This window comes from Panthera pardus, unplaced genomic scaffold (genome assembly GCF_024362965.1).
Source record: "Panthera pardus isolate Hobbes unplaced genomic scaffold, ASM2436296v1 HiC_scaffold_8, whole genome shotgun sequence".
NCBI classification, from domain to species: Eukaryota; Metazoa; Chordata; class Mammalia; order Carnivora; family Felidae; genus Panthera; species Panthera pardus.
Window position 1 is genome coordinate 134,927,809 of NW_026527013.1, and position 12,241 is coordinate 134,940,049.

Genomic DNA, 12,241 nt, shown 5'->3' on the forward strand with positions numbered 1-12,241 from the left:
AACTTATATATGTGGTATCAATGTCAAAACAGAGGTCAATGTAAAATTTTTTTAATCTAAACCACTGCACAAACAGTAATTACCAATAGTTGTAGGATTGCACAACCATAGTCCTATATTCTTGGCAGTAGTCACTATAAGTTCATACATTCATGAAAATAAGGAATGTTGATATTTAAAGTTCAAGAAAGGTACTATTTGTAAACAGCTCAGGTCACACTCATTTCATTCCATGTGTTAAGCAAGACTTTCCTTCCAACTTCCTTTAAATGAGATTTGTTCTTTCCATGAGCCTAATAAAAGGGTTTTCATCCAAACAGATCTGCATTCTTTTCAATTCTTTTTTCTATTAAAGCCCTCCTGGGGACCTTTCAATTTTATGCTGATCTTCTTTATATATTAACGTCAAGCACATTTTTATTTTGTGTTGATAAAAGACAAATTATGGTTATCTCTTCTCATCGGCAATTCAATTATTCTAGAATGGTTCTGACCAAATATTTGATTAATGTAGCCAGTTTGTGTTTCTTACACAAAGAAAGAGATAATGTGCATCATTCAGATTCTCTAGTTATTCTGGTCATGTCACCATGCAGAAAGAAACGGTACATCAATAGATCTGAACACTGGCTCCGAAATGGTTTAATCCTGGGCCAAAGTACCCCTGGGCTAGAAGCTGAAACCTGAGTTCTAATAGACTTTTCTACAGACTCTCCATATGACCTTGAGCGCCCAAGGGCCTCTTCATTCATCTGACAAATGGGAGTTAGGAGGTGAATAATGACTGGATACCCATAGTCCAGGAAGTTTAGTCAGAACTAGAGGATAAGGAGTCAGAGCATCCCTTTGGGGTATGCCTTTCCCTGGTCTGCTTACTCATCCAGGCCCGGAAATGACAAGGTGGGGCTTTTATGAATGAGAGTTGGGTCTGTTTCTAAAAAGAACATCCCTGAATCTAGAAGTCAACAAGCCATGCCTGGTGAGTTACTTTCATGATGAGTTTGAGAGAAGATGCTCTGGGTCTTGATTCCCTCAGACACAAGCATTCAGTGCCCCCATTGGTATGTGGGATGAAGCACTATCCTCACCCATAGATTATATCTTCTGTCTAGATGATAGAGTATCCAGAGGGGCCATAAAACACTGGACTCTACACAATGTGAAATGCAATGGGTGGACTCCAGCTCAGCTGTGGGAAGGAAGGTGGAGCGCGGGTGGAGACATTTCAACCCAGTCCACGGTATTCTTTAGAATATACAGCTGGGTGGTGGGGCGTGGGGTGGGGGGCAGTGGGAAGTTGGGACTGTACGGCATTTTACCAACTCTAGGAAAGCTTAAGATAAGCTCAGCTTAAGTGATTTATAAGGCCATGCAGTCTATAAAATGAGCACCATTGCTGTCCATACCTTCCTGCCGGCTCTGTTGTTGTGAAGGTTCATCAGGGCTCTGGCATCCTTTCCTTTCCTTTCCTTGGCATCCACAAATGCTCGGGCAAATTTGATCCCATAGTCAATGTTATCACTGCAGCCACCCCAGTCGAAATTTCCCTTGCTGTCCTTGGCGGTTCCCTTCTTCTTTGGATCACAGGAACAGGATTTTAATTCTCCTTGGCTACAGGCCCTGGTGATGGCAAACACAACTCCCGCTGAGGAGACGGCGTAAACAAAGGCAGATTCCCGACTACCTGAAACAGAAATGCTTTTCTTAAACATGGTCTGGAATTGCTAGTTCTGAATAACTTTCACACTATGGCTGTTTACCACTCACTCTACCTCTGGCATAGGCCCCCCCCCCCCCCCCCCCCCCCCCCCCCCCCCCCCCCCCGCAAGAAGGTCCTGGTGTTCTTTAAGGATTCTCTTCTAGAGCCAGGGCTCACTTCTGAATATGAATTGCTTCCGTATAATAAAAGCTTTTGTCAGTGTAGGTATGGGTGTGACAACCACCTTGGAGTAAATTAAGCGTGTGAAAGAAAATGCAGCAAAAGCCTGCCCCTGCCCACCCCTGGCTTTACCTTAGCTTCCTGTGCTAGAAGACAGGAGCTCTCTCTAGGCTTTCATTTAACTTGTAATAGAGCCTGAGTTCTCCGATTTCTGTCATTCCACAAAACAGTTTGGTATTCACGCTACTGTAGCTCTCCTTGAAAAAAAATCCTTCCAAATTTGCAGGCCTTAGTGAGGACACTCCTGTCAGATGAAGGGTCCAGACTGAAATACTGAATTCAAAGAAACCTAGGGGCTGAGGTGGGAAGAGAATTCAGGCAGTAACCAGCTCTGTGTGTTAACACTGGGAAGCTTTGGCTCGGCATCAACTTTCACAAGTAATTGAGAGATTGTTGAAGGCAATATGCAATATCCTTGAGTTACATACTATGTCTAACTATTAAGGTGAATTTACTTTCTTCTGGAACACCTGCACTAATCACCGGTATTGGGTAAAAGACAGTGAAAAGCTTTTCTTTGGTTTTTCTGGAAGGAAACAAATTTACCGCCTATAATTAGACTTGGGCAAGAACCCTTTGGGGTGCTTTCTTAGAATTGTTCTTTATTAGAGCACAGGCTACTCTCCCTTACAGGCTGAAAGGTACATATTTCAGTGCAGTAACTACATTAAATTATTTTAATAATCTGTAGTAACTCATAACACGGTGTTGTGGTATAGTGACAGATATAAGGCTCTTTAGGGTCCGTGTGCACCTCATTTTTCAACTGGGGCTGTATTTCATTGTTATTAGCATGCCTCTTTATTAATGGGTGCTGCAGCAAATATATTAACAAGCAAAATAGCAGCTCAACAACCTAATGATAACACAAGGCAGAAAACGGAGAGCCAGTCAGTGACTCCATGTGTCAAGACGAGTGTGACTTTTTGAACCACACAGCTGGGAGAACAAACCACCTTTTCGCATTGAAGTCCTGCTTGTTTCCGTTTGTCATTCGGTGCTAAAATTTATTATATGTCCCTTGCAATATTTGCTCTGCTAGTCTCATTATTAAAAATCAGGAAAACATATCTACACCATATTAAGTGGCACTTACCTCAGCCTTCAAAAAATATCTCCCTGAAACCTCTAACCATCAAAAAAGGAATCAATCATGCCCCATATATAGGTAAAATCAATTATATGAATATTTGCCATAGGTAGCACTCTCCAGAGAGAGATGTGATGGTCGCAGAGCTCTTTTAAAGAGTCCCAGGTTCTATTATAAGGATCACAGATTTTCTAAGTGAACTGAGACGTTTCGCAAAAGAAGGTGATTAATAGATACTAAGGTGGCTTAATCTCAGGCAGTGGCTTTCAGGTAAATAAACACTTTATTATACTCGTTTTATAGTTTAGGAAAATGCCTTGTTGGGGGTTACCCCCTTGGTCTGCTAAAGCCTGGTTTTATATTTGGAGTCCAGAGCCTACATTCAGAGATATCTCAGAGAGGGAAAATTCCAAATGCTTAATGTGTTTAGCACTAGTCTTATTTTTTAAGGAGAAAGAAAAGCAATTTTGTGTGGTGGTCTTTTAGGGGAAAGGTATGGAAGATATGGATGTAGAGTGTTAGTGACCAGAGAGTATTTTGAAAGCAGTAAAGGAATAAATTGCCTACGTGCAGAATTCATCCTGGCACAACTTGCAAACAATTACATTGACTTGTTGCCGAAAGATGAAAAATCACTTAAAATCTGCTGTGTTTCAGAAGTAATTTCCAAAGTAAAAATATCACCTTTCTAAATATTTGTCATTTATTACTCAAACACATTACTCAATAACTAGATGTTACTGTGTATATTTACACACAAAATTTAGCACATTGACTGACTTTTCATTTTACCTCCAGATGTTTTGGTATCATGTATATATACGGCCTTAAGATGTTTTCAGTTAAATGTCTTAGATGCATCACTGAAATGCTATGTGTGAAATAGTAGCACATTTCAAGAGTTGGCTTTGTAACAAAACACATTTTGATCTTGGGCCTCTTCTTAGAAAAACGGATTCTTTTTAAAGCCATCACAATATGAAATAAAATCCAAATCTAAATAGTGGTACTTAATTTCCTGATGTGGTTGAAGTTTCTCTAATTTTGAGGGTGAGATAAGTCAAGAAATGGCTATCAAGTGCATAGGCATCATTTTTGTTTGGGGCAGAATTTGGGGAGGGCAAAATGCTAGAAACTACACCTTCTGGAAGGTTAAGGGTCGTTTAGCTCACTCGTCAAACGCTTGCCTTTTTTTTTTTTTTTGGAAATTTCCAAGGATGAGTCTTACTCACCTTTTTTTTTTTTTTTTTTTTTTTTTTTTTTAAGGCTTAGTCTAGAATTCTAGAGGCGTATTCTTATAGGAATATTTTTAGGTTTACTAGTTTGGTCTTTAAGTTTCTCTGCCTATGGCTGGTGACAGTCTGTGGAATGAGTGAATTACAAGTGTTCCTAAAAATTCTTCTGTCATCTTCTAGCTCTCTGAAGCAAAAGAGGCAAACACATATTTTCCTTTTTTCCATGACCATGGTATATGTTAGTGACTTTTATGTTCTTCCTATCACTGGTGTTGGCCTTTGCCTTTCCTATCCATCTATAAGGAAATTTAGGTTTCAAAAGAGAGTTCTTCATAACCTAAGATGTGAATTTCCCTCCAAGCAATTAATTGTAAAAATCTTTGGATAGCTTCATTGGAATTTCTTGATTATTTCCAGGATAAACTACTTTAGGCCAAATTCAGCCCTCCCATAACCAACACAAAATCATCACTGACAGTCATAGGAGTTTATATAAATGTCCAGGAAGAAATCTGGCCTTCTGTGAAGAATGGAAAGAAATTGTGTAGCATGAGTGTTTTAAGTTTTGAGTACTTTGGCAAAACACTCAGCTTCATCTGAAAGAACCCTGAAGGAAGTACAGCTTAGATTCTCTTATTTACCTGAGGCCTTAGGCTAAGTTGAACTAGCCCCCTTCCTCCAGTTCTAACCTCTTCCCCTCTCAGCAACCCTATAGCCAGGATTAAAGGATTTTACAAATGAATTCCCAGCTTTCCTAGACATGCTATCTTTAGGATCAGTAGGCAAAACTGCTTCATTTGATTTGTGATCTAAAGGTTTTTATTCAGTATGGAGACATCTGAATGGATTTTCGCAGACAGATTTTGGAGGCGAACATTTTGTCAATGAGAAGTACATTTAATTTGTAGTGATTGAAAAATGATTGTGAGCACTTTGGAAAGGAAAGTCCTGATATAGCGTAAACACCGAGAGCCTGTACACAACGTGCCTGAAGATCACGTGTGCTAGGTACTTGTAAACTCTCTTTGACAAGGTCCAGCACTTTAATTGATTCACTGGTGAGCTAATCTAGGTGAAGTCTTAAAATTCCATGCAGCTGAAATTGACTATTAACCTTTCAAAAATTTGCGATCTCATATTGAAACTCCAAAAGGAATGCAGAAGAATATAGTTTTTAAACTAGAGGATAAAATTGCAGAATATCGCAGTAAATTAACTTTAGGGATACACTGAGTGAGAGTACTACGCCCTTGGGGGATTTTAGAGGACATTCAGTTATGCATTTGGCCTCATAAAACCCTAGGGCTGTGATGATTACATGATAGAAACACCCTCTGTTAAGCATTACCAAGTGTACAGCCTGGATGATTTTCTTAGGAGGGGGGGCTCAAAAACAAGTGTAGTTTCCTGTTTCTGGGGTCGCACATGAACTGTTGTGTTTTCAGTCAGATTTCCAGTAGCAAATGGGCTATGCTACTTCTTGAAGAATGCTAATGCCAGCTTAAGGGATGGGTATTTTTGGGTAACTGAAATCTGATTTTCAGTTAGTTTGCTTTGATTTTTATGCCAGCTACTTCCCATATTCAGAACTTTTAAGAAATTTGTTATGTGATTAGATAGTGTTTAATGTTCCTTCTAAGTAAAACAGAAAAACAAACATGTATGCTTGAAAACTGTATATTCATATTTCTCACCCCTATCCTCCATAAATACTATTCTGCCTAAAATGTGCCTGAAAAACAACATGTGCTCACAATGAGTTCATCCATTCATTCAACCATTCAATGAATGAATGGTGTCTGTAACACACAAGGCATCAAGCAAGTGCAGAGAACAGAGGCTAGTCCCTACCATGCAGAATATACAATCTGCTTGGGAAAAGTGTTGAATTTAGACACAGAGTGACTCAAAGCTGAGTAGCTGAATGGGAGGTGAAAGGTGTGAGCAGAGATTTGTCTCTGCTTCTTAATAAGCACATGTGTTTTTTGAAATATTTTTTGGTTGAAAAAAATTTTGAGTATTCCACCCTTATCTGCTCAAATCCTCTAGAAGGTTCAAGTCCCAGAAAGAATAAAAAAGGTCAAGAGAGGGGTGCCTGGGTGGCTCAGTCAGTTAAGTGTCTGCCTTTAGCTCAGGTCATGATCGCACAGTTCGTGAGTTCAAGCCCCACATGGGACTCTCTGCTGTCCGCTCAGAGCCTACTTCAGATCCTCTGTCCCCCACCTCCTCTCTGCCCCTTTCCCCCCCGTCTCAAAAATAAATAAAAACATAAAGAAAATTGTTACCAAAAAAAAAAAAAGTCAGGAGGGCCCTATGGCTGCTTCCTCCTTTCTCCTGGAGACAAAATCTGATTCTGGAGGGACAGGCAGGGTTGTGACAGGATATGGATGGACACCGCAAAGAGCAAAAAGACACCAGCCTGGGGCACTACATCCTAACCCGTGACTGGCCTCCTCCAAAACTTTAGGCACGTTCCTTGACTTCTCTAGTCCTCATCTACAAAACAGGGACCAAAAAGAACAAACTTCTGACTAATTAAATGCAAGAAAAGGTGGGCAGGGACTTTGAAGACCAAGTGAGGGACTTGTGTGTGAGAGGACAGCCCATGGAGCTGCACGAAGGCAGGAGACTTACTTCGGAGCAGGACCCTGCCGAAGAGGCTGTGATCTCTGTCGAGGGTGTTGCAGTTCCAGCGGGTGCTGGCGGAATTGGTGCTGACACTCTGCAGTCCACTCGGCCACGCCTAGGCCAATGGCACGCATCACATCTGGGTGTCGGTGGCACAGCTGCCGCTGGCGGCTCACCAGGCCTGGCACATTGTCACACATCACCCTGGAGGAGCCACCTGTAGCTCTCATGTACCTGAAAAGGACCAACACAGAGGAGGAAAAGCCATAATCAGCGAGGGCTGGTGCCAAGTTTCCCAGGAGACTAAAGAGTTCAAAGGAGGGCTCAAATACGAATTCCTTATCCTTTTGGGGATATCAGAAAGCAAGAAGGGACACAGCAGGCGTGGAGAGTGATCTGGTAGAAGCCGCCCCCAAAACAGAGCAATGACTGTGTGTCTTAGACATGAAGCCAGGGCCACCTGATGGTGATCTGGCCAGGGTAGAAGAGTCAAGGTCTGCAGTCAGAGAATGGAGTGAAGGGGAGGGGCGGTGCGTTTTGGAGAGAACCCTTCAAAGGCTTTTCCCAAGAAGGCTCTGATCTCAGTGACCCAATATGTCTGAGGTTCCCTTTGGGGAAGTCGACTTTTTTTTTAACTTATTTTTTATTTATTATTTTTTTAATGTTTATTTTTGAGAGAGAGAGACTCAGAGCAAGACAGAGCGTGAACATGGGAGGGGCAGAGAAAGAGGGAGACACAGAATCTGAAGCAGGCTCCAGGCTCCGAGCTGTCAGCACAGAGCCTGATGCGGGACTTGAACTCAGGAACCGCGAGATCATGACCTGAGCCAAAGCCAGAGGCTTAACCGACTGAGCCACCCAGGTGCCCCTGGAGTCGACTTTTAGAAGCAGCTTGCTCCCATTTATCTGACCTAACGTTTAAGTGTCTTTAGAAACTGTCTGTATCTGTCTAATCAACACCTGCTGGTATCTGATGTTCCACTCTCCTCTTAGACATGCACTTCTTTCCTTACCAAAGAATCCTTTAAATATTTCCATTTTTCCAGCTCTTTTTGGATTTTATAGAGAACCTTTAGAAAAAATTCTTTCTATTGTTATTAAGGACACTAAATGTTTGGAAGAATCAAACAGTGTTATAGCTCCATAAAGTACTTTTGAAAAGAAACTTTAACAAAAAATTACATCATCATCTCTACCCAGATGTTCTCTATTAGTTGTGAAATGTTTAGAAAGGTACCTTTTTATATAACCCAAGCTGCCATAGGTGTCTTTTGAAGCGATCAAACAAGGAGAATGTCTTTTTCTTGTATTTTCATTATTTTATATGATCATAAAATCGTTACAGCTGTGACTTCCAAAAAATATATTTAAGTGACAGCTGAGAGACAATGTGACAAAAAGCCTGGGCAATAAATAATGTTTATATGCCCATGGAAACAGAAATAGTCATTTTATTGAAAAATGGTCACTCTGATAAATCAATCTTTGATCGTATGTCAGCAATGTCAAGGCTAAACGCCTTTCTGTTCAAAGCGGCTTAGGAAGGAATTGAACCCCTCTTCCCATCAACGCTTTGCCTTGCTCCTTTGAAGAGCTCAGGGTCTTCCTAAAGTTCCCTGCTCTAGTCTTCAATTTGGCTAAGACTTCTTACTTTGGCCAGATTCTTTAAAAAAGAGCCCACTATAATGGGTCCTTCTAAATTAGTATTTTAGTATCTGTTCTGAAACTTGTAGGTTCAAGGACGTTACAGACCTTAACAACTCCACCTCTTTTCAAGATCAGAAGGAAGGGAAATGGAGTGAATCTTCCTTTGGAACTTTGAAGGACGCTAGGACCTGTTACATATCGACATTCTGCCCCTCCTTTGCTATGCACAATAACTAAATAACAGACCATGCAAAGGACAGCAAAGTTACTCTTTGGGGGTGATTATGAGTTTGAACAGGGTAGCATCTTAGAGCCCCCTGGGGCTGGATCTTCGCGTTAAGGTGGTAGTCTCTACCTGCAGGCAAGGCGTTCTTCCGCCCCACGGGGTGAAGCATTAGGAATGTGGAAGGACGGGAAATAATGCAAAATCATACGCGTTGGGTTGTGTAGCTCTTGACTGCCAGAATTGGCCCATCGGTTTATCTTGAGGCTATTTGGAGGGGGTGGGGGAGACGGTTGTAGTTTTCAAGGTGAATTTTCACACACACACACACACACACACACACACACACACACACACACACGCCTGTGCAACAGAGCTAGAGACCCGGCTAGCGTGCGTCTCTACGGGATAAGAAATTGGCTGATTTTGCTGTCGCTCAGCTGGATCCAAATCAACCAAACATCCGAGCTCTCATTTGAGGGAAATTGTGGGTTATTTTTTGGAGTTGTCAAAGCTGGAATGTCTTCCGAGGAAAAGCAAAGGAAGGGGCTGAGGCTGGGGCGGTGCGAGAGGACAGCAGCTGGGGTTTGGACGGGAATCTCGATGGCTGTGGCCGCGGGGAAGCGCCACCGGCAAAGGTCTCTGTGGCTAGTTGCGTTCCCGACTCCCGTCTCCAAAATCCCCCTGCACCCATACGCGTGGACTTTACCACCTAATGTATGAAGAGCTGACCTCAGGGGTGAGCCAGGTCAAGAGCAGGGGGAGCCAGGGCCAGATTCCACCGAGAGGGGCGTTCATATTAACCCCCTTGCGTCCGCATCAGGTCAGACTCCGTGTGCGGGCGCCATGCGTGCCCCGAGCAGAAGCGCTCAGCGCCGGGAGCGCCTCGTCACGGCCGCAGGCGCCTCGCCGCGCCCCCCGCCCCCCGCGCGTCCTGCGGCGAGTGGCGAGACTCGCTGATAAAGTTTCAAACCACCAGCGGGGCGAGCGATAAAGACCAGCCCTGGCCGCCTCGCCCACAGCCCAATTCCCCAGGCGCTGCGAGCTCGGGCAGCCCGAGAGCTCTCGAGCTCTGCGCGCCTCCCGCGCGCCCCCAGTCCGTTCGGCTCCCCGCCTGCCGGGAGCAGCCGAGGGAGGGGGTGCGGCGCCGGGTGGGGCGGGGGGCGCGGGTTTTACACAAGGGTGGATGCAATGATGGCAAGAGGTGTCTGGAGATGAGGTGAGGCGGGGAAGGAGGAGCACCTCTGCGTGGCCTTGGGCACCCGCGGAGGGAGGCACCTTTCGGGAAGCTCCTGGTCAGAGCATCAGTGGGGCTCCTGCCACAGGACCGGTGCTCCAGATAGGCGGATAGGCGAGGCTACCCTCCGGCACACAGAAGTCTCCGAGAGTGCAATGTGGGAAAATGAAGGAGAGGATGAGGAGATAACTGTGTACAGGATGCAAAAACCCAGGGATGATTTTCAACTCATTGCTCCGCTTCTCTCCCAAAGCCAAAAGGAAGAGCGAGTAGAGATTTGGGGCTGCCGAGTAGTTGCCGGGCAAGGTTGGGGAGGGCGGGGCCAGGCCTCAGGGAAATGAAGACCTGTGGCCTTGATTCCTCAGAGCTGGGCTTATATACAGAGCTCGCAGGGTGGGGAGCCGGGAGTCCATGACCCTCCGGACCTCACCCAGGCAACCTCAGCCAAAGTGTCTGGGGAAGATGCGGTTTTTACGCACACTCAGTTCCTCCCCGGCGCAATGGAGCGCACAAGATCACATAGGGAGGAACCAAGGCAGCGCAGAGCTGCCGGGGGTCTGCGCTCCAACGCGGGTCACGCCTTTGCGCCTTGCGGGGGTAAGAGGACCCTGGGTCCTGGATCTGGGCCCCCGCACAGAGCCAAGAGAGGCTCAAGCTCGCGGGTGGAGCATCTTAAGCAGCAACTGGCTTGTAGCCCCGCCGTTTATCACCGGAAAGGAAGGAAGACCAGGAACTCGTGGCGGCCGTGAACTGTTCCATTGCTCTCTTCCTGGGGTGGAGGGACCCGCCGCCCGCCAGGGGAGCGTGCCTCGGGGAATGGGGAATGTGTATGCGTGTTGAGGGTGGGGGTGGGCGCTGCATTGTTCGCAGGGCGAGGAGGGGTGGCCGTTCAGATAGGAAGGACGGGCTCTTCCCCCCCCCCCCCCCCCCCCCCCCCCCCCAGGGCCTGGACTAGCCGGAGCATCAGCCCTTGCTGGGCGCGAGCGCGGTGAGAGGCTGGATGGGGCCAAACTCAGAAACGCCAAAAACCTGAAAGATGCTGTCATCGCCACCCCCATCCCCCCCGCCGGTCCCTGGCAGGTCCAGCCCCTCCCAGCCTGACCCAGATACATCCCTGTTTGGGTCCGGAAAGGGAGGGGGAGGGAAACAAGCACCGCGCCACCCACGACTCGGGAAGAGCAGGGCTCTGCGCCAGGGCCGCTCCATATCGCTGGGCCGCGACCCAGGGGAAGTTCTGGTCGGTCTGTGCCGGTCGTGAGGGAGGGGTGAGGAGGGCGCGGGGCAGGAGAGGGTGGGGGTTGCATTTCTACTCACAGCGTGTGCTCACGCTGGTGGTGGCGTGTAAAGCAGGGTGAGTGATGTGATAGGCACCGAACAGCAAGAAATAATCTCATTTACCTCTTTGCTTATGCTCACAAACATCTTTCCTGGATGAAGTAGAAGAATAAGCTACAATTTACTTCCACTCTACTATGTCCTGTCTCTTGTAGTAAATCCAGACACTTGGGACATGTGGGAGAAATGAGTGGCCCCAGAGGAACCATAAGTTGCCCAAATTTCACTTTTGCCGGCAAATAACATAGGGGTGTGGATGTGGATGTTGGGAAAGGTAGGCAGCTGTATGCTTCTGTCATGGACTATAAGACCTGAAACTACCCAAAAAAGCTCCTCAATCTCCAAGTTCCACCCCACCTCAGCACCTCCTGTGCTCTCAGCTAAGGGGAGTTAGAAATACAAGGAGTGTGGCCATCAGTTTAGAGGCCCTTCCTCTCCACCCAGGGAATTATTGAGTGGCCAGGACATCTGCCCTTCAGTTGTTGGTGAGGCCATTGGAATGACCTAAACCTGAAACAGACCTCCTGGAAAAAGAACGGACCATCCCCAAAACTAATTAAATCCACTTGAAAGGACTTCATCCTGGGGCAGGAGAAGTACCACATGACTTGCAGAACAGGAATCAGCCTTGGGTAAAAGGCAAAAGCTGAAAAGTTCAAGAGAAGCTAAATCCAGATGTGAAAAAAAAGGTCCACCCAAACACCCCTTCCTGACCTGTCTGGAGGCAGTCTGGACCAGATGACTTGTCTCTTCCAGATCTGTGATTATATTTCCCTTCATTCTCCACCCCTATTCACTTATGACCCATTATTAGCCTGTGCAACTCTTCGTCCTGCATAGCAGGTCTGACTTTCCTCAGTCCTCATCTGTACCTGTCCTTCAGATGGACCCTTCACTTTGAAGACAG

General features: G+C 45.7%; 1 protein-coding gene across 1 annotated transcript in view; it reads right to left on the bottom strand.

Moving 5' to 3' along the window:
- The window catches only part of WNT2 (Wnt family member 2), a 42,721-nt gene extending 32,381 nt beyond the window's left edge, over nucleotides 1-10,340 (bottom strand). Inside the window, 4 exon segments of the mRNA XM_019418040.2 lie at nucleotides 1,407-1,684; nucleotides 6,899-6,959; nucleotides 6,961-7,126; nucleotides 9,472-10,340. Coding sequence (XP_019273585.2) covers nucleotides 1,407-1,684; nucleotides 6,899-6,959; nucleotides 6,961-7,126; nucleotides 9,472-9,560 — 594 coding nt within the window. The 5' untranslated portion in view covers nucleotides 9,561-10,340.
- Nucleotides 10,341-12,241: the final 1,901 nt, after the last annotated feature.